Genomic DNA, 26815 nt, shown 5'->3' on the forward strand with positions numbered 1-26815 from the left:
ACAGCATGGTACTGGTACCAAAACAGATACATAGACCAATGGAACACAACAGAAATTACGCCACACATCTACAACCATCTGATCTTTGACAAACCTGACAAAAACAAGCAATGGGGAAATGATTTAATAAATAGTGTCGGGAAAACTGGCTAGCCATATGCAGAAAATTGAAACTGCACCCCTTTCTTATACCTTAGACAAAAATTAACTCAAGATGGATTAAAGATGTAAATGTAAGATCTAAAAACCATAAAAACCCTAGAAGAAAACCTAGGCAATACCATTCAGGACATAGGCATGGGCCAAGACTTCATGACTAAAACACCAAAAGCAACTGCAACAAAGCCAAAATTGACAAATGGGATCTAATTAACCTAAAGAGCTTCTGCATATCAAAAGAAACTATCATCAGAGTGAACAGGCAACCAACAGAATGGGAGAATATTTTTGCAATCTATCCGTCTGACAAAGGGCTAATATCCAGAGTATACAAGGAACTTAAACAAATTTAGAAGAAAAAAACAAACAACTCCAACAAAAAGTGGGTGAAGGAGATGAACAGATACTTCTCAAAAGAAGACATTTATGTGGCCAACAAACATATGAGAAAAAGCTCATCATCACTGGTCATTAGAGAAATGCAAATCTAAACCACAATAAGATACCATCTCACTCCAGTTAGAATGCCAATCATTAAAAAGTCAGAAAACAACAGATGATGGAGAAGATGTTGAGAAATACGAACGCTTTTACACTGTTGGTGGGGGTGTAAGTTAGTTCAACCATTGTGGAAGACAGTGTGGCGATTCCTCAAGGATCTAGAACCAGAAATACCATTTGACCCAGCAATCTCATTACTGGGTATATACCCAAAGGATTATAAATCACTCTACTATAAAGACACATGCACATGTATTATTGCAGCACTGTTCACAATAGCAAAGACTTGGAACCAACACAAATGCCCATCAATGATTGACTGGATAAAGAAAATGTGGCACATATACACCATGGAATACTAGCAGCCATAAAAAGGATGCGTTTATGTCCTTTGTAGGGATATGGATGAAGCTGGAAACCATCATTCTCAGCAAACTAACACAGGAACAGAAAACCAAACACCGCATGTTCTCATTCATAAGTGGGAGTTGAAAAATGAGAATACATGGATACAGGGATGGGAACATCACACACCAGGGCCTGTGGATGGTAGGGGGGTAGGGGAGGGATAGCATTAGGAGAAATACCCAATGTAGATGACGGGTTGATGGGTGCAGCAAACCACCATGGCATGTGTATACCTGTGTAACAAACCTGCATGTTCTGCACATATATGCCACAGCTTAAAGTACAATAAAAAGGCCGGGTGCAGTGGCTCACACCTGTAATCACAGCACTTTGGGAAGCCGAGGTGGGCAGAACACGAGGCCAAGAGTTCGAGACCAGCCTGACCAACCTGGTGAAACCCCATCTCTACTAAAAATACAAAAATTAGCTGGGTGTGGTGGTGCATGCCTGTAATCCCAGCTACTCAGGAGGCTGAGACAGGAGAATCGCTTGAACCTGGGAGGCGGAGGTTGCTGTGAGCAGAGATCACGCCATTGCATTCCAGCCTGGATGACAGAGCGAGACTCCATCTTAAAAAATAAAGTACAATTAAAAAATTTTTAAAAAGAATGGTATCAAAATATTTTTTCTTCCCTCTCCTCTCTCCAGTTGTAATGGTTGCATTAAAAAACAATGTTTAATATCAACAATACCAAATAAAATGTTTGTGTTCTAAGTTGAGTAAGAATACATCTATTTCCATGTTAAAACTACTTTAAATTAATGGTTTATTTTTTGTAATTACTTTTAAGTCTCAAATCAAATGTCATTTCCTCACTTTTGAATTTTAAATGCTTACTTTATTATTTACATTGCACTTATGCTTGAAATTATCTCTTTTACATATTTACTTCTTACCTTATTTTACTACTTATTTGTTTATTCACTTATTTTTTAGTGATCTTGCCAGTTTTTTTTGTCATCATTGTATTAACAGCCTGGTTTATAGAAGACATAAAGTAATCATTAAGTTAATACATACATTAACTGTTGCAAAAGAAAAGCCATTGCTTTGATACCTATAAAATGTACCAATATCTTGAAATTAAAGAATGATGGATTATTCTGTGTTCTCAGGTGTCAGCAATTGACAGAACCAAGGCATTCCCTGGTCAGGGTTAGGCAAATACTTAGCTGAGTCCTAGGGATTTCAAGGCAGTGAGGTATGATGGCTTCCAGCTTCAATGAAAGCAGTTCTCGCTCAGCAGCGTTTCACAGAGATGTTCTGCATAAGCTTTTGTTTGAAGAAAGAGTTCCATTGCTTAAAAACAGGGGGTTAAAACAAAAAAAGGCAGGGGTTGCAATCCTAGTCTCTGATAAAACAGACTTTAAACCAACAAAGATCAAAAGAGACAAAGAAGGCCATTACATAATGGTAAAGGGATTAATTCAACAAGAAGAGCTAACTATCCTAAATATATATGCACCCAATACAGGAGCACCCAGATTCATAAAGCAAGTCCTGAGTGACCTACAAAGAGACTTAGACTCCCACACATTAATAATGGGAGAATTTAACACCCCACTGTCAACATTAGACAGATCAACAAAACAGAAAATCAACAAGGATACCCAGGAATTGAACTCAGCTCTGCACCAAGCAGACCTAATAGACATCTACAGAACTCTCCACCCCAAATCAACAGAATATACATTTTTTTCAGCACCACACCACACCTATTCCAAAATTGACCATATACTTGGAAGTAAAGCTCTCCTCAATAAATGTAAAAGAACAGAAATTATAACAAACTATCTCTCAGATCACAGTGCAATCAAGCTAGAACTCAGGATTAAGAATCTCACTCAGAACCGCTCAACTACGTGGAAACTGAACAACCTGCTCCTGAATGACTACTGGGTACATAACGAAATGAAGGCAGAAATAAAGATGTTCTTTGAAACCAACGAGAACCAAGACACAACATACCAGAATCTCTGGGATGCATTCAAAGCAGTGTGTAGAGGGAAATTTATAGCACTAAATGCCCACAAGAGAAAGCAGGAAAGATCCAAAATTGACGCCCTAACATCACAATTAAAAGAACTAGAAAAGCAAGAGCAAACACATTCAAAAGCTAGCAGAAGGCAAGAAATAACTAAAATCAGAGCAGAACTGAAGGAAATAGAGACACAAAAAACCCTTCAAAAAATCAATGAGCTCTCCCTCTCCCTCTCCCTCTCCCTCTCCCTCTCCTTTCTTCGGTCTCCCTCTCCTTCTTTTTTCGGTCTCCCGCTGTTATCGAAGCTGGACTGTACTGCCATGATCTCGGCTCGCTGCAACCTCCCTGCCTCGGGCTCCTGTGACTCTCCTGCCTCGGCCTGCCGAGTGCCTGGGATTGCAGGCGCGCGCCGCCACGCCTGAATGGTTTTTGTATTTTTGGTGGAGACGGGGTTTCACCGTGTTGACCGGGCTGGTCTCCAGCTCCTGGCCTCGAGTGATCTGCCTGCCTCGGCCTCCCGAGGTGCTGGGATTGCAGACGGAGTCTCGCTAACTCAATGCTCAGTGGTGCTCAGGCTGGAGTGCAGTGGTGTGATCTCGGCTCGCTGCAACCTCCACCTACCAGCCTCCTGCCTTGGCCTCTTAAAATGCTAAGATTACAGCCTCTGCCCCGCCGCCACCCCGTCTAGGAAGTGAGGAGCATCTCTGCCTGGCCGCCCATCGTCTGGGATGTGAGGAGCCCCTCTGCCCGGCCGCCCTATCTGGGAAGTGAGGAGCGCCTCTGCCCGGCCGCCCATCCTCTGGGATGTGAGGAGCGCCTCTGCCTGGCTGCCACCCCGTCTGGGAGGAAGTGAGGAGCGCCTCTGCCCGGCTGCCCCGTCTGGGAGATGAGGAGCACCTCTGCCCGGCCGCCTCGTCTGGGAGGTGAGGAGCGCCTCTGCCTGGCCGCCACCCCGTCTGGGAGGAAGTGAGGAGCACCTCTGCCCGGTTGCCCCATCTGGGAAGTGAGGAGCACCTCTGCCTGGCCGCCACCCCGTCTGGGAAGTGAGGAGCGCCTCTGCCTGGCTGCCACCCCATATGGGAAGTGAGGAGCGCCTCTGCCCAGTCGCCCCTTCTGGGAGGTGAGGAGCGCCTCTGCCCAGCTGCCCCGTCTGGGAGGTAAGGAGTGCCTCTGCCCGGCCGCCCCATCTGGGAGGTGAGGAGCGCCTCTGCCTGGCCGCCACCCTGTCTGGGAGGAAGTGAGGAGCACCTCTGCCCAGCTGCCCCATCTGGAAAGTGAGGAGCGCCTCTACCCGGCTGCCACCCCCTATGGGAAGTGAGGAGCGCCTCTGCCCGGCCGCCCACTCTGGGAAGTGAGGAGCGCCTCTGCCTGGCCACCCACTCTGGGAGGTGAGGAGCGCCTCTGCCTGGCCACTCCGTCTGGGAAGGGAGGAGTGCCTCTGCCCGGCCACCCCGTCTGGGAGGTGAGGAGCGCCTCTGCCCGGCCACCACCCCGTCTGGGAGGAAGTGAGGAGCACCTCTGCCCGGCCACCCCGTCTGGGAGGTGAGGAGCGCCTCTGCCCGGCCGCCACCCCGTCTGGGAGGAAGTGAGGAGCGCCTCTGCCCGGCTGCCCCATCTGGGAAGTGAGGAGCGCCTCTGCCCGGCTGCCACCCCGTATGGGAAGTGAGGAGCGCCTCTGCCCGGCCGCCCCGTCTGGGAGGTGAGGAGTGCCTCTGCCTGGCCACCCCATCTGGGAAGTGAGGAGCGCCTCTGCCCGGCCGCCACCCCGTATGGGAAGTGAGGAGCGCCTGTGCCCGGCCGCCCCGTCTGGGAGGTGAGGAGTGCCTCTGCCCGGCTGCCACCCCGTCTGGGAGGAAGTGAGGAGCACCTATGCCCGGCTGCCCCATCTGGGAGATGAGGAGCACCTCTGCCCGGCCACCCCATCTGGGAGGTGAGGAGCGCCTCTGCCTGGCCGCCACCCCGTCTGGGAGGAAGTGAGGAGCGCCTCTGCCTGGCTGCCCCATCTGGGAAGGGAGGAGCGCCTCTGCCCAGCCGCCACACCATCTGGGAAGTGAGGAGCACCTCTGCCTGGCCACCCCGTCTAGGAGGTGAGGAGCACCTCTGCCCGGCCGCCCAGTCTGGGAAGTGAGGAGCACCTCTGCCCAGCCGCCCAGTCTGGGAAGTGAGGAGCGCCTCTGCCCGGCCGCCCCCTCTGGGAGGTGAGGAGCGCCTCTGCCCGGCCGCCACCCCATATGGGAAGTGAGGAGCGTCTCTGCCCGGCCGCCCCGTCTGGGAAGTGAGGAGCGCCTCTGCCCGGCCGCCCGGTCTGGGAAGTGAGGAGCGCCTCTGCCCGGCCGCCCCCTCTGGGAAGTGAGGAGCGCCTCTGCTCGGCCGCCCCGTCTGGGAAGTGAGGAGTGCCTCTGCCCGGCCGCCCCGTCTGGGAGGTGAGGAGCACCTCTGCCCGGCTGCCACCCGGTCTGGGAGGAAGTGAGGAGCGCCTCTGCCTGGGCAGCCCCATCTGGGAAGTGAGGAGCGCCTCTGCCCGGGCGGCCCCATCTGGGAAGCGAGGAGCACCTCTGCCCGGGCGGCCCCGTCTGGGAAGCGAGGAGCGCCTCTGCCCGGCCGCCCTGTCTGGGAGGTGAGGAGCGCCTCTGCCCGGCGGCCCTGTCTGGGAGGTGTACCCAACAGCTCCGAAGAGACAGCGACCATCGGGAGCGGGCCATGAGGACGATGGCGGTTTTGTTGAAAGGAAGGGGGGGGAAGTGTGGGGAAAGGAAGGAGAGATCAGATTGTTGCTGTGTCTGTGTAGAAAGAGGTGGGCATAGGAGAATCCATTTTGTTCTGACTAGGAGAAATTCTTCTGCCTTGGGATGCTGTTGATCTATGGCCTTTCCCCCAGCCCCATGCTCTCTGAAACATGTGCTGTGTCAACTCAGGGTTAAATGGATTAAGGGCGGTGCAAGATGTGCTTTGTTAAACAGATGCTTGAAGGCAGCATGCTCTTTAAGAGTCATCACCACTCCCTAATCTCAAGTACCCAGGGGCACAAACACTGCAGAAGGCTGCAGGGACCTCTGCCTAGGAAAACCAGAGACCTTTGTTCATGTGTTTATCTCCTGACCTTCTCTCCACTATTATCCTATGACCCTGCCACATCCCCCTCTCTGAGAAACAGCCAAGAATCATCAATAAATACTTCATAAATTAAAAAAAAAAAACACCATATATATAATATATTTAATATAATATAGGTTATATATATGTTTGTATATGTTACTTGTATTCATTATAGTATACTTATGTTATACTTGAAATTCATATATATAGGTTATACATATGTTACTTATATATAACAGATATATATACCTCAGATTATATGTTACAATACAATTTTTACATATCCATATGTTATATGTATATACATATGTATGTATGTATAACACATACACAGTCTAAACTTTGTGACTTAACACATGATTTTGTAAAATCTAGTAATTTTTGGAACATACATTCTCAAATACATTGTTTCCGTTGTTAAAAAAAAAAAAAAAATCAATGAATCCAGGAGCTGGTTTTTTGAAAGGATCAACAAAATTGATAGACTGCTAGCAAGATTAATAAAGAAAAAAAGAGAGAAGAATCAAATAGATGCAATAAAAAATGATAAAGGGGATATCACCACCGATCCCACAGAAATACAAACTACCATCAGAGAATATTACAAACACCTCTACGCAAATAAACTAGAAAATCTAGAAGAAATGGATAAATTCCTCAACACATACACCCTCCCAAGACTAAACCAGGAAGAAGTTGAATCTCTGAATAGACCAATAACAGGAGCTGAAATTGTGGCAATAATCAATAGCTTACCAACCAAAAAAAGTCCAGGACCAGATGGGTTCACAGCCGAATTCTACCAGAGGTACAAGGAGGAGCTGGTACCATTCCTTCTGAAACTATTCCAATCAATAGAAAAAGAGGGAATCCTCCCTAACTCATTTTATGAGGCCAGCATCATCCTGATACCAAAGCCTGGCAGAGACACAACAAAAAAAGAGAATTTTAGACCAATATCCTTGATGAACATTGATGCAAAAATCCTCAATAAAATACTGGCAAACAGAATCCAGCAGCACATCAAAAAGCTTATCCACCATGATCAAGTGGGCTTCATCCCTGGGATGCAAGGCTGGTTCAATATACGCAAACCAATAAATGTAATCCAGCATATAAACAGAACCAAAGTCAAACACCACATGATTATCTCAATAGATGCAGAAAAGGCCTTTGACAAAATTCAACAACCCTTCATGCTAAAAACTCTCAATAAATTAGGTATTGATGGGTCGTATCTCAAAATAATAAGAGTATTTATGACAAACCCACAGCCAATATCATACTGAATGGGCAAAAACTGGAAGCATTCCCTTTGAAAACTGGCACAAGACAGGGATGCCCTCTCTCACCACTTCTATTCAACATAGTGTTGGAAGTTCTGGCCAGGGCAATTAGGCAAGAGAAGGAAATCAAGGGTATTCAATTAGGAAAAGAGGAAGTCAAATTGTCCCTGTTTGCAGATGACATGATAGTATATCTAGAAAACCCCATTGTCTCAGCCCAAAATCTCCTTAAGCTGATAAGCAACTTCAGCAAAGTCTCAGGATACAAAATCAATGTACAAAAATCACAAGCATTCTTATACATCAATAACAGACAAACAGAGAGCCAAATCATGAGTGAACTCCCATTCACAATTGCTTCAAAGAGAATAAAATACCTAGGAATCCAACTTACAAGGGATGTGAAGGACCTCTTCAAGGAGAACTACAAACCACTGCTCAAGGAAATAAAAGAGGATACAAACAAATGGAAGAACATTCCATGCTCATGGGTAGGAAGAATCAATATCATGAAAATGGCCATCCTTCCCAAGGTAATTTACAGATTCAATGCCATCCCCATCAAGTTACCAATGACTTTCTTCACAGAATTGGAAAAAACTACTTTAAAGTTCATATGGAACCAAAAAAGAGCCCGCATCACCAAGTCAATCCTAAGCCAAAAGAACAAAGCTGGAGGCATCACGCTACCTGACTTCAAACTATACTACAAGGCTACAGTAACCAAAACAGCATGGTACTGGTACCAAAACAGAGATATAGATCAATGGAACAGAACAGAGCCGTCAGAAATAATGCCACATATCTACAACTATCTGATCTTTGATAAACCTGAGAAAAACAAGAAATGAGGAAAGGATTCCCTATTTAATAAATGGTGCTGGGAAAACTGGCTAGCCATATGTAGAAAGCTGAAACTGGATCCCTTCCTTACACCTTATACAAAAATCAATTCAAGATGGATTAAAGACTTAAATGTTAGACCTAAAACCATAAAAACCCTAGAAGAAAACCTAGGCAATACCATTCAGGACATAGGCATGGGCAAGGACTTCATGTCTAAAACACCAAAAGCAATGGCAACAAAAGCCAAAATTGACAAATGGGATCTCATTAAACTAAAGAGCTTCTGCACAGCAAAGGAAACTACCATCAGAGTGAACAGGCAACCTACAAAATGGGAGAAAATTTTCACAACCTACTCATCTGATAAAGGGCTAATATCCAGAATCTACAATGAACTCCAACAAATTTACAAGAAAAAAACAAACAACCCCATCAAAAAGTGGGCAAAGGACATGAACAGACACTTCTCAAAAGAAGACATTTATGCAGCCAAAAGACACATGAAAAAATGCTCACCATCACTGGCCATCAGAGAAATGCAAATCAAAACCACAATGAGATACCATCTCACACCAGTTAGAATGGCAATCATTAAAAAGTCAGGAAACAACAGGTGCTGGAGAGGATGTGGAGAAATAGGAACACTTTTACACTGTTGGTGGGACTGTAAACTAGTTCAACCCTTGTGGAAGTCAGTGTGGCGATTCCTCAAGGATCTAGAACTAGAAATTCCATTTGACCCAGCCATCCCATTACTGGGTATATACCCAAAGGACTATAAATCATGCTGCTATAAAGACACATGCACACGTATGTTTATTGCGGCATTATTCACAATAGCAAAGACTTGGAACCAACCCAAATGTCCAACAATGATAGACTGGATTAAGAAAATGTGGCACATATACACCATGGAATACTATGCAGCCATAAAAAATGATGAGTTCACGTCCTTTGTAGGGACATGGATGAAATTGGAAATCATCATTCTCAGTAAACTATCGCAAGAACAAAAAACCAAACACCGCATATTCTCACTCATAGGTGGGAATTGAACAATGAGAACACATGGACACAGGAAGGGGAACATCACACTTCGGGGACTGTTGTGGGGTGGGGGAAGGGGGGAGGGATAGCATTGGGAGATATACCTAATGCTAGATGACGAGTTGGTGGGTGCAGCGCACCAGCATGGCACATGTGTACATACGTAACTTACCTGCACATTGTGCACATGTACCATAGAGCCTAAAGTATAATAATAATAATAATAATAATAATAATAATAAAAAGAAAAAAAAATTTGGGGGAAAAAAAAAGAATATCTTTTCACCTCAAAAAGAAACACTGCATGATTTATTCATAAGCCCTATAATTTCCAATACACACCCCCAGCTCTAGACAAACTAATCCACTTTCTGTCTCTGGTGATTTGCTTATTCTACATTTTACATAAATAAAACCATTCAGTATGTGCTCCTAAAAAAAAAAATAAATAAAAAAATAAAAATAAAAACAGGGGGTTGGAGTACAGTGGTAAAAACCACTGTTCTAGGGAATTTGAAGCAAATGGTAGCCGAAATGAGTTTACATTCTAAGTTATATTTACTTTTCCCTTTAAAAGTCAATGTGCTATCTTATTAATGTTTTTATACTATAATGACATAAAATTATTTCTGCCTTGGTTTGAAGATTTGAACAATTTATGCTTTTTAGAATTTTAGAGATAAATGAAACACCTAGGCATCTAGATTCAGAAAACCTTTTACCTTTGGCTACATAAAAAACTGTAAGTTAAACCTTATATTGGAAAACTAGAATTTTGGCTTCAAAGATTTGTCCTTCCACTATGTTAATCTTATATTTATATTTTATTTCCTTCTCTATAGAGAGAGCAGGTAAAAACATGTTTAGTGTTTCCTCGCTTTCCAAGTTACATTTTATCTTGAGCAGATTTAAAACCAGATTAGCTGTAATAGGATTCCAGGATGTGGGCAGATGTCTACTTGTCAAAGACAATCTCTCTTGCAATCAGCTCCTTCATTATTTCATTTGTACCACCATAGATTGGCTGAACTCTGGCATCCACATAAGCTCTGGATAAATCAGAAGATGATTGAATGAATAAATAAAATATATTAGAAACTGTAAATTTTGTCTTACCAGGTAACTCTTAAACTATTCATTTAATGAAGTACAAACAATAAAAGTCCTTCATAAATTACTTATTGTTTCAATATGGCATTCATCCTAAATTGGAATAATAGTAAAAAAACTATTAAGATGTTAATAATCTGTATAGCTTTGTATTAATTTGATTAAAGAGATTACAAATTCAAAATAAAAATAATAAGTATGTTTCATCTGATTTAATTTTGTAAAATTCAGCACATATGATAACACTCTTAAAAAGTCTGTTTTAGATTAGGAAATGCACAGGATGTCTTAGTTTCTTTTTATCTTTAATGTTTCGTAAAAAGTTGAAATCCACTGGTTTTATAGAAAACAAAAGAAAAAAGATACATATTTTCTAGCATTCCCACAAGCACTGTCACTATCAGGAATATAAACTAATGCTTTAGCAAATATTATTTCCCAGAAAGTCAACAAGTAACTTGTTTTTTGGAAATGGTTAATAGTCATTTCAGCGATGTGTGGAGTTAAAATACTAAGTGGCTGAGTCCATTGCCATACCCACACCAAAGAAAAAAAAACCCAAATATCATAAGTTCACTTTTGATAGTCATGATAACAACCATGCCACTGTACAGTTGTTTTTATCTTTTCTCATCTCATTTTATCCTCTCAGCTCTGGGATTGAGGAGGGATAAATGTTAATACTGTTTTCCTGGTAAAGGAACTAAAGTAGAGAGAAGTTAATATATTTCCTAATTAATGGTTGCTATTTAATGGTCACTAACAACACATCATTGGCAGACTGGAATGAGGATGTAGGTATTCTGCCTCTTTTTCAAATATCTTTTTTGTATATTGTAACACTTTCATTGGCCAAAGCACTTAGAGCTAGTTATTGAACTTTGGACTTTCCTGGTAGACACACTCAAAGGCTTTTCTTTTTTTTTTTTTTCTGAAGTATAATCTTGGTGTTTTGTTTTGCTTAAATTTGATTTTTAAGACAAATTAAATGTGCCAGCTCTCTAGGAACATACCATTTTTGGACTTATTCTTCTCTATATTCATCAGGGTTCCTTACAAAGAAATGGACACTCAGTAAATATTTACTGATATGATTTACTGTTTTAACAAGGAAATTTAGAATCTCAGAACTTTCTGCTGAAAGCTTTAAAAGCTTGAGATATTTATGTTTTCAAATATTTTTTTCTGAACAGATTTTGCTATTCTCTACAAAATCTAGCACCTGCATTTTGAGGACTTACCTACTGTAAGCCTACTTCAGCAGTCCCAATGTGTTTAGATATATATATATTTTTAAATGGGCTAGGCTTCTTTTCACATTAAAGAAGTTCCAATGGAGTAGATAAAGCAGAGATTAGTAGACCTTTTATATGTTACTAATTAAATTTAGTCATCAACTAAAATTAACAGTGAAAGGCAGCAGCAGAAATGTTTAACCACACTGCAATGAAGTTCTACATCTAAGGCAGCTCTTCCCAGCATGGCAGAGAAATCTTCAAATGGCAAGGCTTAAATCTCAGTCCTCACAGGCTCGAGCCTAATGAGTAAGACTTAAACCCACATACTGAAGACCAGTTATTAAAGAAGACAAAAACAAAAAAAGAAATAAAAAAGCAGAGAAAGCACCTCTTATCTATGAAACCAACCCTCAGCAACATATATATAAACATGTAGTTTAGTTTGGGGGAATATAAGAAACACAATTAGAAGGTTTTTTTTTTAAATCAAATCAAAGTCTATACATTACATCCACATATTGCCAATGTGTCTACGTGGCTTTTTTTTGTTGCTGTTGTTGTTGTTTGTTTTTTTGAGACAGTCTCACTCTGTCGCCCAGGCTGGAGTGCAGTGGCGCGATCTCGACTCACTGCAACCTCTGCCTCCCGGGTTCAAGTGATTCTCGTGCCTCCGGAGTAGCTGGGACTACAGGCACCTGCAACCACGCCTAGCTAATTTTTTTGTATTTTTAGTAGAAATGGTGTTTTGCCATTTTGCCCATGCTGGTCTTGAACTCTTGACCTCAGGTGATCCACCCACCTTGGCCTCCCAAAGTGCTGGGATTACAGGAGTGAGCCACTGCACCTGGCCTAAGTGGCTTTTTTGATATTAGGCGATATGTGGAAAGAGAAATAGCAGTCTAGTTTAAAAATTGATACAATCTTTGAACTAACAAACTGGCCAAGAAAGGTGATTGTTGTTTCTTCAAGGGAATGTAAGTCTCTGAAACTGAAACCAGAGATTTCAAATAAGCCATCAATCTACAACGTTTGCTTGGTACCAACTTGAAGGAGTTGACTCTGAGAAAACAGAGACCAAGGCTTATGTCACACTCTAATCTTAAGCCATTTAGATGGTTGCCTTTTCCCCACCTAATAGGCCTTTCTTAAGTGTGAACTAAACCACACAAACATTGAGCCACCACATAGCTTCTGCTCTTAATGTAATTTTAGTAAAATATTTTTTCTAAGGACTATAAGCATATTAAATGTTTCCAATTATACTTACCAAAAAGATAAATTTGAAATCATTAGGCTGCCAGTTTGAATGTGGGTTTCATAATTTTTCCCTTTAGATACTTTATATTAAGATAACAGTCGTAAAACATTTTTAGAAGCCTATAGCATTCTTACTCTCAGATTCAGAACAAATTGAACTTTTCTGTATAAATCAAAAATTTCCTTGGGAAAATTTTCTAAACCAAAATCATTGCTAAATAATAAGAAAAATATATTTTCTAGGGTGATGAGGAAAAAAGCTATGGGGAGACTTCTGAGGCAAAAGACTATGTTAAGAGAAAAGGAAATTCTGGAGATTGAGGAAGAAATATGAATGGGGACACTGCCTATTTACAAATTAGTACTGCTTCAAACTGATAAGAATATTCATATATGATAAAAAGATATATTTGATTTCTTTCAATTTGAAGGAAATAAATCTATTTAGAAAAAAGATTTTAAATTTATTTTTTAGAACAAAACAAACAATCAGATATCTAAGATATGTGACAACTTAGATCCTTTTCATATGCCAGTTAATTTTTCTGTATTGCTTTTTTTTTTTTTCCTTTGGTTTTAAAAAAAAAAGTAGTATTTGGCCGGACGTAGTGGCTCACGCCTGTAATCCCAGAATTTTGGGAGGCCAAGGCAGGCAGATCACTTGAGGCCAGGGGTTTGAGACCAGCCTGGCCAACATGGCAAAACCACACCTCTACTAAAAATACAAAAAAATTAGCCAGGTGTCGTGGCATGTACCTGTTAATTCCAGCTACTCTGGAGACTGAGGCACAAGAATTATTTGAACCTGGAAGGCGGAGGTTGCAGTGAACCTAGATCATGCCACTGTACTCCAACCTGGGTGACAGCAAGACTGTCTCAAAATAAAATTAAAAAATTAAAAAAATTTTGAAAATACTATTTGTCCTTCTACATAAGGATTCAAATAAAGCCAAGGATCAAGCTTTTGTATATTGGTCTCTTTACTTTATTTAAGAAAAATAAAATCCTAGTAGGGAGTTGATAAAAAAAAAAAGCTGTTTCCATTTGCTTGAATACATTTTGTCTGTATTCAGCTGAAAAATTCAAAAGATTGCACACCTCCGTTCCCTCTACATTTGATGTACAAAGTAAAGAAATTTTCCTTTTTCTTCACATCATAAAGAAGAGTGTATCAGAAAACTATACTTACTTTGCAATTGGGTACTCCCACATGTATCCCCAACCTCCATGGAGCTGTACACAGTCATAGGCTACACTATTTTGTAACTCAGATGCCCTAAATGACCAAAATAAAAGGCAGAAAAGAAATATTGGAAATGGATTTTCATGAGGTGCTTCAAAACCAGAAAACTAATTATTTACAATTGTTTAAATGTGCACATTTATTAAGCGATTAGAATGGCATATTAGCTAAGCAAAGAGGATAAAAATTACATATGAAATCAATTTCAAGATAATTTTCATATAAGAGTACTTTTTTCATCAATTATATTTCTTGCTAGGTTTTTGTTAGGCTAGAAACAAAAGGTAGAAAACTCAGATGATTAGATTTTGGCTATTTCAGGCTAGAAAAACATGCAGTAAAGACTTGAATATGTTCTAATTTATTTGGATTCTCTATATGATCTAAATTACTCAGCCACCTAGTTCTTTTTGCCCTTGTAATATGCATTTTTCTCCAATGATGTCACTTTCTACTTGAAGATCAAGATGCTGAATTTCAGTATAAAAAAGCAATTTTTTGTCAGAAGAGTAGGTTGCGAAAATTTTCTCCCATTTTGTAGGTTGCCTGTTCACTCTGATGGTAGTTTCCTTTGCTGTGCAGAAGCTCTTGAGTTTAATTAGATCCCATTTGTCAATTTTGGCTTTTGTTGCCATTGCTTTTGGTGTTTTAGACATGAAGTCCTTGCCCATGCCTATGTCCTGAATGGTAATGCCTAGGTTTTCTTCTAGGGTTTTTATGGTTTTAGGTCTAACATTTAAGTCTTTAATCCATCTTGAATTGATTTTTGTATAAGGTGTAAGGAAGGGATCCAGTTTCAGCTTTCTACATATGGCTAGCCAGTTTTCCCAGCACCATTTATTAAATAGGGAATCCTTTCCCCATTTCTTGTTTTTGTCAGGTTTGTCAAAGATCAGATAGTTGTAGATATGTGGCATTATTTCTGATGGCTCTGTTCTGTTCCATTGATCTATATCTCTGTTTTGGTACCAGTGCCATGCTGTTTTGGTTACTGTAGCCTTGTAGTATAGTTTGAAGTCAGGTAGTGTGATGCCTCCAGCTTTGTTCTTTTGGCTTAGGATTGACTTGGCGATGCGGGCTCTTTTTTGGTTCCATATGAACTTTAAAGTAGTTTTTTCCAATTCTGTGAAGAAAGTCATTGGTAACTTGATGGGGATGGCATTGAATCTGTAAATTACCTTGGGAAGGATGGCCATTTTCATGATATTGATTCTTCCTACCCATGAGCATGGAATGTTCTTCCATTTGTTTGTATCCTCTTTTATTTCCTTGAGCAGTGGTTTGTAGTTCTCCTTGAAGAGGTCCTTCACATCCCTTGTAAGTTGGATTCCTAGGTATTTTATTCTCTTTGAAGCAATTGTGAATGGGAGTTCACTCATGATTTGGCTCTCTGTTTGTCTGTTATTGATGTATAAGAATGCTTGTGATTTTTGCACATTGATTTTGTATCCTGAGACTTTGCTGAAGTTGCTTATCAGCTTAAGGAGATTTTGGGCTGAGACAATGGGGTTTTCTAGATATACTATCATGTCATCTGCAAACAGGGACAATTTGACTTCCTCTTTTCCTACTTGAATACCCTTGATTTCCTTCTCCTGCCTAATTGCCCTGGCCAGAACTTCCAACACTATGTTGAATAGAAGTGGTGAGAGAGGGCATCCCTGTCTTGTGCCAGTTTTCAAAGAGAATGCTTCCAGTTTTTGCCCATTCAGTATGATATTGGCTGTGGGTTTGTCATAAATAGCTCTTATTATTTTGAGATACATCCCATCAATACCTAATTTATTGAGAGTTTTCCAGAATCTACAATGAACTCCAACAAATTTACAAGAAAAAAACCAACAACCCCATCAAAAAGTGGGCGAAGGACATGAACAGACACTTCTCAAAAGAAGACATTTATGCAGCCAAAAAACACATGAAAAAATGCTCAACATCACTGGCCATCAGAGAAATGCAAATCAAAACCACAATGAGATACCATCTCACACCAGTTAGAATGGCAATCATTAAAAAGTCAGGAAACAACAGGTGCTGGAGAGGATGTGGAGAAATAGGAACACTTTTACACTGTTGGTGGGACTGTAAACTAGTTCAACCCTTGTGGAAGTCAGTGTGGCGATTCCTCAGGGATCTAGAACTAGAAATTCCATTTGACCCAGCCATCCCATTACTGGGTATATACCCAAAGGACGATAAATCATGCTGCTATAAAGACACATGCACACGTATGTTTATTGCAGCATTATTCACAATAGCAAAGACTTGGAACCAACCCAAATGTCCAACAATGATAGAGTGGATTAAGAAAATGTGGCACATATACACCATGGAATACTATGCAGCCATAAAAAATGATGAGTTCGTGTCCTTTGTAGGGACATGGATGAAATTGGAAATCATCATTCTCAGTAAACTATCGCAAGAACAAAAAACCAAACACCGCATATTCTCACTCATAGGTGGGAACTGAACAATGAAAACACATGGACACAGGAAGGGGAACATCAGACTTCAGGGACTGTTGTGGGGTGGGGGGAGGGGGGAGGGATAGCATTGGGAGATATACCTAATGCTAGATGACGAGTTGGTGGGTGCAGCGCACCAGCATGGCACATGTATACATATGTAACTTACCTGCACGTTGCGCACATGTACCATAGAGCCTAAAGTATAATAATAATAAGAAGAAGAAAAAATAAAAAATAAAATAAAAAAATAAAAAAATAAAATAAATTAAAAAAAAAAGAAACCAAAAAAAAAAAAAAGAAACTTAAAAAAAAAAAAAAAAGAATCACTTCAGCAAACTTCCTCCAAGAAGCCTTTTCTAATCCCATAGTCCAAAGTGTGAGGTGGGAAACTTCTTCATTGTTCATATACTGCATGTGTAGTTCTACCACAGTGGTTATATTATTTTATTTTATAAGTAATTATAGTTATATTATTTTATAAGCACCTATTCTTGTTTCTTTCGATACAGGAAAACATTTAATTTTGCATTTCCAGTAAAATGCAAAATTAAATGTTTGTTGAACAGGGACAAGGTAAATATTGAATAAACTAGCAGAACTAAACCAAAAAACAGAAAAAAAAAAAAAAAAAGCAATTTTTTAGGGTTCTGACTTTTCAGAAATAAATTGAAGATAAAAGTGAAAACCTAACAGGGCAGACTAACAAAGTATTTGCTATCATATAGGAAACATTAGAAAATTTTATAGAGATTATTATTCCTGAAGTGTGTGTATTAGTATTATATATAATGTTTGTATACATGAACATGTAGTGCTTGAGAAAAATTCTTTTCTGATAATATCACAATTCTATCATTAAAATTCATGATAGAGATTTTATTCACCTTAACCTAAAAATATGTTAGTTCAAAATTCTTTTTTACTTATTTTTCTTTTCTTTCTTTCTTTCTTTCTTTCTTTCTTTCTTTCCTTTCTTTCTTTCTTTCTTCCTTCCTTCCTTCCTTCCTTTCCTTCCTTCCTTCCTTTCCTTCCTTCCTTCCTTCCTTCCTTCCTTCCTTCTTTCTTTCTTTCTTTCTTTCTCTTTCCTTCTTTCTTTCTTTCTTTCTTTCCTTTCTTTCTTGTTTGTGTGTTTGTTTCAGTGATGGAGTCTCACCCACTCTATGGCCTAGGTTGGGGTACAGCGGCATAATCATAGCTCATTACAGTCTTGAACTCCTGGGCTCAAAGTATCCTCTCACCTCAGCTTCTTGAGTAGGAGTTACTACAGTGGCAAGCTACAGCACCCCACTACTTATTTTTCGATAGTGGGAAGCATAAAGCAAAAATAAGGATAGATACTTCTTTTTATTTAAAATAATTTTAAACTCAAACCATACGACAGGTGAGGATATTTCTAAGCAATATATTAACAATATAATTATTAATAGACAAGACTTTGGGGACAATAATATTTGGAATTTGATAATTTTTTATATTTGGCAAGTATTTTAGTGAAATATTTACTGGGCTATAACTGGTTGCCTCCTGTGTTTCAATGTGAAATACGAGCATGTGTATAAACCTGAGGTTTTCAAATAACAAGGTCAGTGGCTATCCAAACTTCTCTTTTTCCAAAAATATGTAAATTTTTTTTACACTTTTTGCCACTAGTCAAAGAACTTATTGTAAATGTAAATATAAAAAGTCTCCTCAAAAGTGCAAGTTTTTGAAAAGTAATTCCATATTATTTTTCAACCTGGCAATTTTGTTATTATGGGATCATTACATAAAGCACAAAATATTTCCCCTGTTCTACCTGTGACTGAACTGAACACAAGTTAATGAATAATGACAGGAATTTATTCTAGGTTAGTCTTGGGCTAATGATATGGGAGAATGTTTGTTTTTAAAAAGAGGAAACCAAATCTACTTCCAGAATCTGATTTAGACTGTATATTCTAAAATCTTAAAATATACAAAAGTCTGACATACAGGGATGTTTTTTCATTCAACTCATCTTTAACACCATTGCTAATAATCTTTAATTCAAATCGAAGTCTTTCTAAACTTAATAGGATTTTTATTCTCCTTTCACTTAATAGAGCCTGTGAAACTTTGATTGGACAGTCAGTTCTTCCTGAATTTTTTCTTACATTTGGAAAGCACCTTAAATAGAAAAATCCTGTCCAACTTAGTCATTTCACAGATAACAGAAACATTTTCCTGGATGGAATTAAGTTTAATTATAGTTATTTAATAAAAGAATTGGGACTCTATCTCAAGACTCCCAAGTTTTACTGTTCCCTTTCAGCCTCACTGTACTGCCACTCTTCAGATAATTTGAAATTAAACTATTACTTGAATGAATGAATCAGTCATCCTATCAATATCACTCTTCATTATCCCACTCTTAATATTTTATTTTCAATAGCAAGTTAAGAATTAAATACAAAACTTTGCTTGCCTATTAAGATAAAAAAATTAAATACCAACTTGAAAAATTTTTAGCACATTATACATATGCTTAATGGAACTTTTTAGCATTTTTTTTAAAAGTTGAGTCTCACTTTTATTTTTCATTTCACAGATTTCTTCCTTTAAGACCCTCAAGGCTGAGCTTAAAATTGGCAGAATTCCATATCAGTGTGAGCACACACCACACTCTAATTACTGTAGCATGCATACCAATATTTCGCCATGCAAGCAGTGGCGGAGTCCAAACGTTTCGCTTCATGCAGCTGGAGACAGTTGTCCACAAATGCTCGGGTTACACATATATATGTTTTTAATTCTGCTAATTTATGTTGCACTGTCTTGAATTTAAAGGAAATAAAAAAGTGAGCATGGTAGAAATATAAACTTCAACCCACTTAACATACCAGAAATTATACAATAAAAGATCTTTAGGGCAAACAAAAGTGGAATTGTTGGTTTTTTCCTCCATAAAAATGGCATTTGTTACCAAATCAGCTTAAATTTAAAACTCACTATATTTCAGTGCTAAGGAAATTTGTGCTAAAAGATGCAAAAATAGTTTAAAACATAAATAATATCTTGTTTCGGATTGTAAAATTTAGACGAGGCAAACTTCTTGAAAAACAGCACATGACTTTAATGTGTGAGCACCATCTTGTGGTACAGTTATTTAGGTACAGCTGTTGAAAACACCTATTGTATTTTCCTCCAGAGATTAAATCCTTGAAGATTTTTTTCTTTATTAATGAAATTAAGTATACAGATTTTGCTACTCTGCTTCTAACATCTGGAGGGACAGGGGGTTTCTATATATGTTCATAAACACATCAAAATATTTATAAGGTATTATTTAATATTGCACAGTATTTAATCTAGATCTGTAGAAAGCAATAGAATAAAATCAGGGTACTAAAGAGATCAAAGTCCAGTACCCTCATCCTCTTTCATCCCTTCACATTATCCCTTCTGATATGGTTTGGCTCTGTCCCCACCCAAATCTTATCTTGAATTGTAGCTCCCATAATCCCCATATGTTGTGGGAGGGACGTGGTGGGAGATAATTGAATCATGGGGGTGGGTTTGTCCCATGATGTTCTTGTGATAGTGAGTAAGTCTCATGAGATCTGATGGTTTTATAAAGAGCGGTTCCCTTGCACACACTGTTTTGCCTGCTACCATGTAAGATGTGCTGTTGTTCCTCCTTCACCTTCCGCCATGATTATGAGGCCTCCCCAGCCATGTGGAACTGTGAGTCCATTAAACCTTGTTTTTTTTTTTAATAAATTACCCAGTCTCAGGTATTTCTTCATAGCAGTACGAAAATGGATGAATACACCTCCCACACTTCTCAATAGCTTGTTTAGCAGTCTCTAGCTTGGACTGAATGGTCTGGGATTATCAATGTTAATATAGCTATGTACCTACCTCCTCCTGCTGGCCATGGACAATGCATTAGCGTTTTTGGAAATCATTCTATTTAGACCATTCTCAATTGTTCCTGACTGTCCTTGCTTCAATCAAGCTTTATTTCATTCCTGACTCTAGGCTCTCACACTCTGAACTTGGAGTTTATATCTGTTCTCTTTGGCACTGACTCTTGAGCCTCCCTCAGGAAATTGGCTTGAACTTGAAACACTGGGTTCCCACTTTGGGTAGCTCCAAAAGTATACTCCATTCTAGTTGATTTCTTAGGTCCAAGGCCCAGATATGGTCAGCTGGCCTATCTTCTTTGTGAAAATTCAGATAGAAACAGAGTTCTGGTTATTCTGCTGTGAAATGAGTAAGAACTTCACTGTGGCTAATAGAAAGCATACACATGGAAAATTACAGGCAAAGGTGGTGCCGTGAAACTCAAACTAGAAATTAAACACATCCCATCTAGGTACTGCCAAGTCCAAAGCCACAGCTGTGTTCTCAAAGGAGGGTGGTGGGCCACATTCTTAGAAGATACAGGGTCTGCTTTTAATGCTGGCTACAGCAATTCTCAAGTTATAAAACTGATTCTTTCACTGTCATTGTTGGTTGGGACAGTTTTGATACTTACTATTTCTGGAAAAGAGTAGAATGGGAGTGTAAAAAGACCCAGGACCAAGCAAGACCAGGTGTATCAGGTGGAGTAAAGCTCTGAGGGGCAGATTCCTTACAGGTATATCAACATAACTACCGTGCTGATGAAAACTCCAACTGACTGTCTTTCCCCGATTTTATTTCACCCTGTTCTAGAAACAGAGAATGTAACTGGCATCGAATGATTCCAAAACTAAGCAATGAGAAGGTTGGCACCCCACTCCTTCCATCTCTGTATTCTGGCCTCTAATTCTGAACATGCTGGGTCACATCAAAACTTTCTTCCCCGCTTATTGTTTCCCTTAATTTTTTCTATCTCCATTTCTATTCATCATATATTTAATTAGGTCAAATATCTACCCTTTAATCAGCACAAAGTTTCCCACTCCCAACCCACACATTCAAGTTTACTCATAGACAATATAAAGATGGAACAAAAAAAGAAAAAAATAGGCAAATAATCTATATATCGAAAACAGATGAGTATTCCATGAAAATCCCTGAAGATGGTTTCTAAGCCTACTCCTAGTTTAGTTCAATGACACTATGTATGACACTTTATTTGGAAAATAAGGGTGGATCCAACAAGTCTCAAGATATTTTCTTGCCTACGTGATGCCACATTTGGGAATTTATGCACTGTCTTTACAATATGAAAGAGTAAAGATATCTAAGCCTGATTCTCTCATACAAGTGTCGTTCCTTTGTAAATGCTGGAAACTTCTAGAAGCTGAAGTAAAACTTCAAACCAGAATGGAATGATTTAGAATTCTTGCATCAGTGCATTCAGTGAAGTCCAGAGGTCTGAGAGAATAATGTCTCCAAGAGTACATAATTTACTCTCTGAGGATAAAAAGATTAAATATTTACGTATTCTTGCCATTGGGTTGAGCGTTACTAAACAGATTTGGTCTTTGCTTTTCACTGCAGATACTGCATTATGCTTTCTGAAATCATCCTCTAATCAAAGGCAACTAGAAATTAGACCACACATTACTAGCCAAGTGCTCTTTGTGAATGATCGACAAGGTCATAGCAGTATTTTTAAGTCATTTATATTTGTTAATAAATAATACTGCAACTAGCATTAAAAAATTATTCTGAAGTTACTAAGTGGGCTGGATGGAGTCTTTTTCAGAGTTCTGAATGACAGAATTCTTAGAATCATAGAATTATGGAAATGGAAAACACCTTGGAGAGGTTATCTAGCCCAGTATTCATTTAAACAACAGCATCAGTTGCTGTCATATATTATGGTTAAAATTTAAAACACACTAGGTTTGCTATTTGATAGTTAATTAATCCCATGCTCAAGGTCTTAAGAACTGGATATTCCTGTTTTAGACACATGTCAAGAAGAAGTATTATTTTTTTTTTCCTCTCTATTCCTTTCCCTAATTCTTTATGCCCTTAGAATTAAGAACACATACCACACAGGAAATGACTAACCAAGAGCTCTCATTAGATTAGAAAAAACATTCCATTTTCACTTCATTGCCCACTGAGTGAAGGAAATAGGAAAAGAAAAAAGGCCCATCTGCTTTGCACTTCTGGGCAGTAATAACCGTATATAGGTAAAGAGTGTAGATTCTGGAATTAGAATATATGTGTAATTTGGGGCAAGTTACTTAACCTCTCTATACCTTAATTTCCTTAACTGTAAAATAAAAATAATTAAAATACTTATATAGATTTGCGAAGAAAAAGAATGAGACAATTCACTTAGCAGTGTCTGGCAGATAGGGAGAAGTCAAGCAATAATATCCATTATTATTATTTAACATCTGGATTTTACTGTTTTATTGTCTATTCCGTGAATCCCAATAATTATTGCTACATCCATACAGTAGGTTTCTATTCTAAAAAGAAAATAAATTTTGTGACATGCATTTCAACTGGTCAGAAAGCCCCAAAATGTTCAAAATTCAAGGATACCAAAAGAATGGAAACTGAGTAGTTATATAGTTATAAAATGACATGTGACCAAGTATATTGTAACATTTAAAGCTCTTCTATTTCAATTGAATAACTAGAACCATAGTGTACCCAGCTCTCGAATACAAGGTATAGGTATGTACAGTATTGGTTATTCATCGTCTCTGAATATACTCCTAGCTTGAAATATGAAAATATTATTCAAATATATTTATGTAGATAAAATAAGAATATCAGAAGACATCGCAGAAATCTCAGAACATATACTTGGAAAACAATACTACTAGCTATCAATAATGTGACCTGTGGAAGTAGAATGCTACTGCCACCTACTGAAAGTTTAGGGAACTAACTTTGAAAGAAGGCAATAAAATGATACTTCTTTAAAAAGGAATGATTAAAATTATTTATTTTTTGCTATTAAAATACAATAAATATATATCTTAAAAGAATATTTTTCCCCTATGAGAAAACAATATGGATTACTTTCCTATTTCCTTCATGGTTAAATGTCAAATTACATGCTTTCTGAGCCATTCAGGCAATCTGGGTAATATTATAGTCATCCTTGTTGTAATCTAGTATTAAGTTCATAAACACAGGAAATGTAGATTTCCAAAGGAATGGAAACATGTCTTTTCATTCAACTGTTATACCTTTAGCCAAAATAAGGCTAAAGGTATATTTTTGTTTTTGTATTCATTTTTGTGGGGAGCAGGGAGACAGGGTCTTACTATGTCACTCAGGCTAGAGTACAATAGTGAGATCTCAGCTCACTGCAACATCTGCCTCCAGGGCTCAAGTGATTCTCCCACCTTAGCCTCTTGAGTAGCTGGGACTACAGGCGCACACCACCACACCTGGCTAATTTTTGTATTTTTTGTAGAGATGAGGTTTTGCCACGTTGCCCAGGTTGGTCTCAAAATCCTGGGCTCAAGCAATCTGCCTGCCTAGGCCTCCCAATGTGCTGGGATTATAGGTGTGAGCCACTATGCCTGGCCTTGGTATAAGTGTTTTAGTAAACATTTTTGATGTTTAAGTGGTGGTGGTTGGATTTCAGAAGCAAATGATACTCATTCCACTTTGGGTACAGTTGAGAAAATCAGAGTGATATCAAGTGGTAACACTTTCTTCATATTGCCAGGAGCATAGTATGTGTTTCTACAGTTACACCCATCAAATTACAGTTGAACACCCTTAGGAGGCAATCAATATATATTTGTTCAGTGAAGCAAAAAGGAAAAAATCATATACGTCAGTGTTTCTCAATGGGAAATTATTGATATTTTGAGTGACACAATTAGTTGTAATCCAAATGTGAATTACAGGACATTTAACAACACTGTCCTCCAGGGCACTATACAAGTTATACCTCCAGTCAACTGTGCACACCCACCTCCACCCCATTCCTGACATTTCTAAACACCTGGGTGAAAGGGCATTCACTGTGAACCATTGATACGTGTAAATCAGTGATCCATAAATGAAAGAGAATATAAAGTATAACATCCTTGCTCTTAAGGAAATCAGAATTTAGTCAAGTCAAGTCATATTGTTTTGTTAAATGTTTTCTTGATTGAGTGTACCTCATTTTTAGAGATTCAGAACAACTGTTTTAGGTTTGTTATGTCAATAAGAAAAGTTAGGATGTAAAGACTTTTTTCAGGATGGAAAAAGTTAATTTCATGACAATACAGGTAGCAAACAGTTCCCAAAATGACAAAAAGAGGGTCTAGATCAAGAGCAAGAGGAAGTAGATGATAAAAAGGTCTCCCATATTGAAACAAAATGGAGCAAGGCATTATGTAAGGAATAAAATAAGGATAACAGCTAATTTTAATGTAGGCTTACTTTGCCAGGCAATATTCCAAGCACTTTATGTATATTACCCCATCTAATTGATAGAGACAGGAGACAGCTGAGGGTCTCTGGTGAAACCCTGCCTTCAAGCCTAAACAGCCTAAAGGCTGAAAAACCCCACTGCTGGTCCCAGATGAAGCCTGCCCTGTCCCATCTGATCCTTTGTGAATAATGCCCACCTATGCACTGGGAGGACGGGGTGGAGCCTCGGGAAGTTTGCAGAGGAGAGGAGCCTAGCCTCTCCTGTTCCTGTGTGATGACCTAGGATTCAATCTGTGAGGCAGGAGAACTGCTAGCAGGACTTTCTTTCACTTTGCTGAGAGTTCCTTTTTCCTTTTCATTTAATAAACCCTGCCCTACTCAATCTACAATGTGTCTGTGTGCCTAAATTATCCCGGTCATGTGACAAGAACCCAGTTTTTTCTACAACATAATCCTCACAACAACGCCATGCGGCAGTCTCTGATATTCACAAATAGGAAAATATTTTATAAATATTTACAAACGTTTAAATTTTAAAGATTTATAGTCATAAAATTTTACAATTTTGCAAATCAAATACATTTTATATATTTACAAATAGGAAACTATTTTTGAGAGAGAGAACACGCCTAGACTACAGAGATTCAAGTAGCTGTGTTAGGACATAAACCACACTTGAACATAATTTCTAGAATACTGGTTCTGAAAAGCCACAAGTTGTTTCATTTCTACCTTTCCCTTCACAAAGCCTTTCAGCCAGTCATTTTACTTAAAAATTTTTAAGTCAAATCCCAACTCCAGGTTTTTTGCTGGTGAGATGTTTTGCCAATTTGATGACCACATGAAGGAATTATAAACTATTCCTTCATTTAAAAAGAAACTATAGGGTCTAAAATTTAATTAGCATATTTAGTGACTGCAGCCACTGAGTTCTTTTGCAAAAACCCTCAAGTTCCTGGGAAAACTCAATCCTAGGTAAACACAATCATCTGTCTTTTCTCTATGTTTGTACCTGGGAAGCTAAACTCTTATCATAAAGCTGATTGATACACACGAAGCAGAAAGTAGTTCAGTTTCTCATTCTGAAGAAGCTATTTTATACCTCCTTCACCCTTCTGCAACACCTCCATGCCTCCTTCACTCACCTGTCTTTCAAGGACTAACTTTCCCTATTGTTGTTTATTTATTTATTTATTTTTGAGATGGAGTCTTGCTCTGTAGCCCAGGCTGGATGGAGTTCAGTGGTGCGATCTTGGCTCACTGCAACCTCTACCTCCTGGGTTCAAGTGATTCTCCTGCCTCAGCCTCCCGAGTAGCTGGGATTAGAGGTGTGCACCACCATGCCCGGCTAATTTTTGTATTTTTAGTAGAGACACGGTTTCACCATGTTGGCCAGGCTGGTCTCGAACTCCTGACCTCAAGTGATCTGCCTGCCTCAGCTTCCCAAAGTGCTGAGATTACAGGCGTGATCTCAGTGTGCCTGGCCAGTTATTTAAAGTGGCCAGTGTGCCTGGCCACGTTATTTAAAGAAATAGAAGTCTTCTATAAAGAACTTTTGTAGTTTTCTACCAACAGAGTGATGTATCTGTCTGAACTCATAGACGTCCTTTGTTCCTTTCTTCCTGTGCAAATGAAGGAATCCCTCTCTTGTTGATGGGAAGGCCTATCTTTCCATGTGTCAGCATCCACAAACTCACCCTTTCTCAAAGACCTTACGCAGTTGATTATTTCCTTCCTATCTACAACCTTTCCCTCTTTATTAAATCCTTTCTTTATATATAGGTATTAAAATATGCACCCACATTCCCATCCTAACAATAACGACAAAAAATTAATAACTCCCAAATATCTCCCTTGACTCTCAAATCTCCTT

The 26815-nt window shown here is 39.1% G+C and overlaps 1 protein-coding gene across 1 annotated transcript in view; it reads right to left on the reverse strand.

Moving 5' to 3' along the window:
• Window positions 1-10237: 10237 nt before the first annotated feature.
• Window positions 10238-26815, reverse strand: part of ACADL (acyl-CoA dehydrogenase long chain) — a 39017-nt gene continuing 22439 nt past the window's right edge. Inside the window, 3 exon segments of the mRNA XM_054478697.1 lie at window positions 10238-10374; window positions 14120-14206; window positions 19309-19436. Coding sequence (XP_054334672.1) covers window positions 10281-10374; window positions 14120-14206; window positions 19309-19436 — 309 coding nt within the window. The 3' untranslated portion in view covers window positions 10238-10280.

Source organism: Pongo pygmaeus, chromosome 11, assembly GCF_028885625.2.
Source record: "Pongo pygmaeus isolate AG05252 chromosome 11, NHGRI_mPonPyg2-v2.0_pri, whole genome shotgun sequence".
In the NCBI taxonomy this organism is placed as follows: Eukaryota; Metazoa; Chordata; class Mammalia; order Primates; family Hominidae; genus Pongo; species Pongo pygmaeus.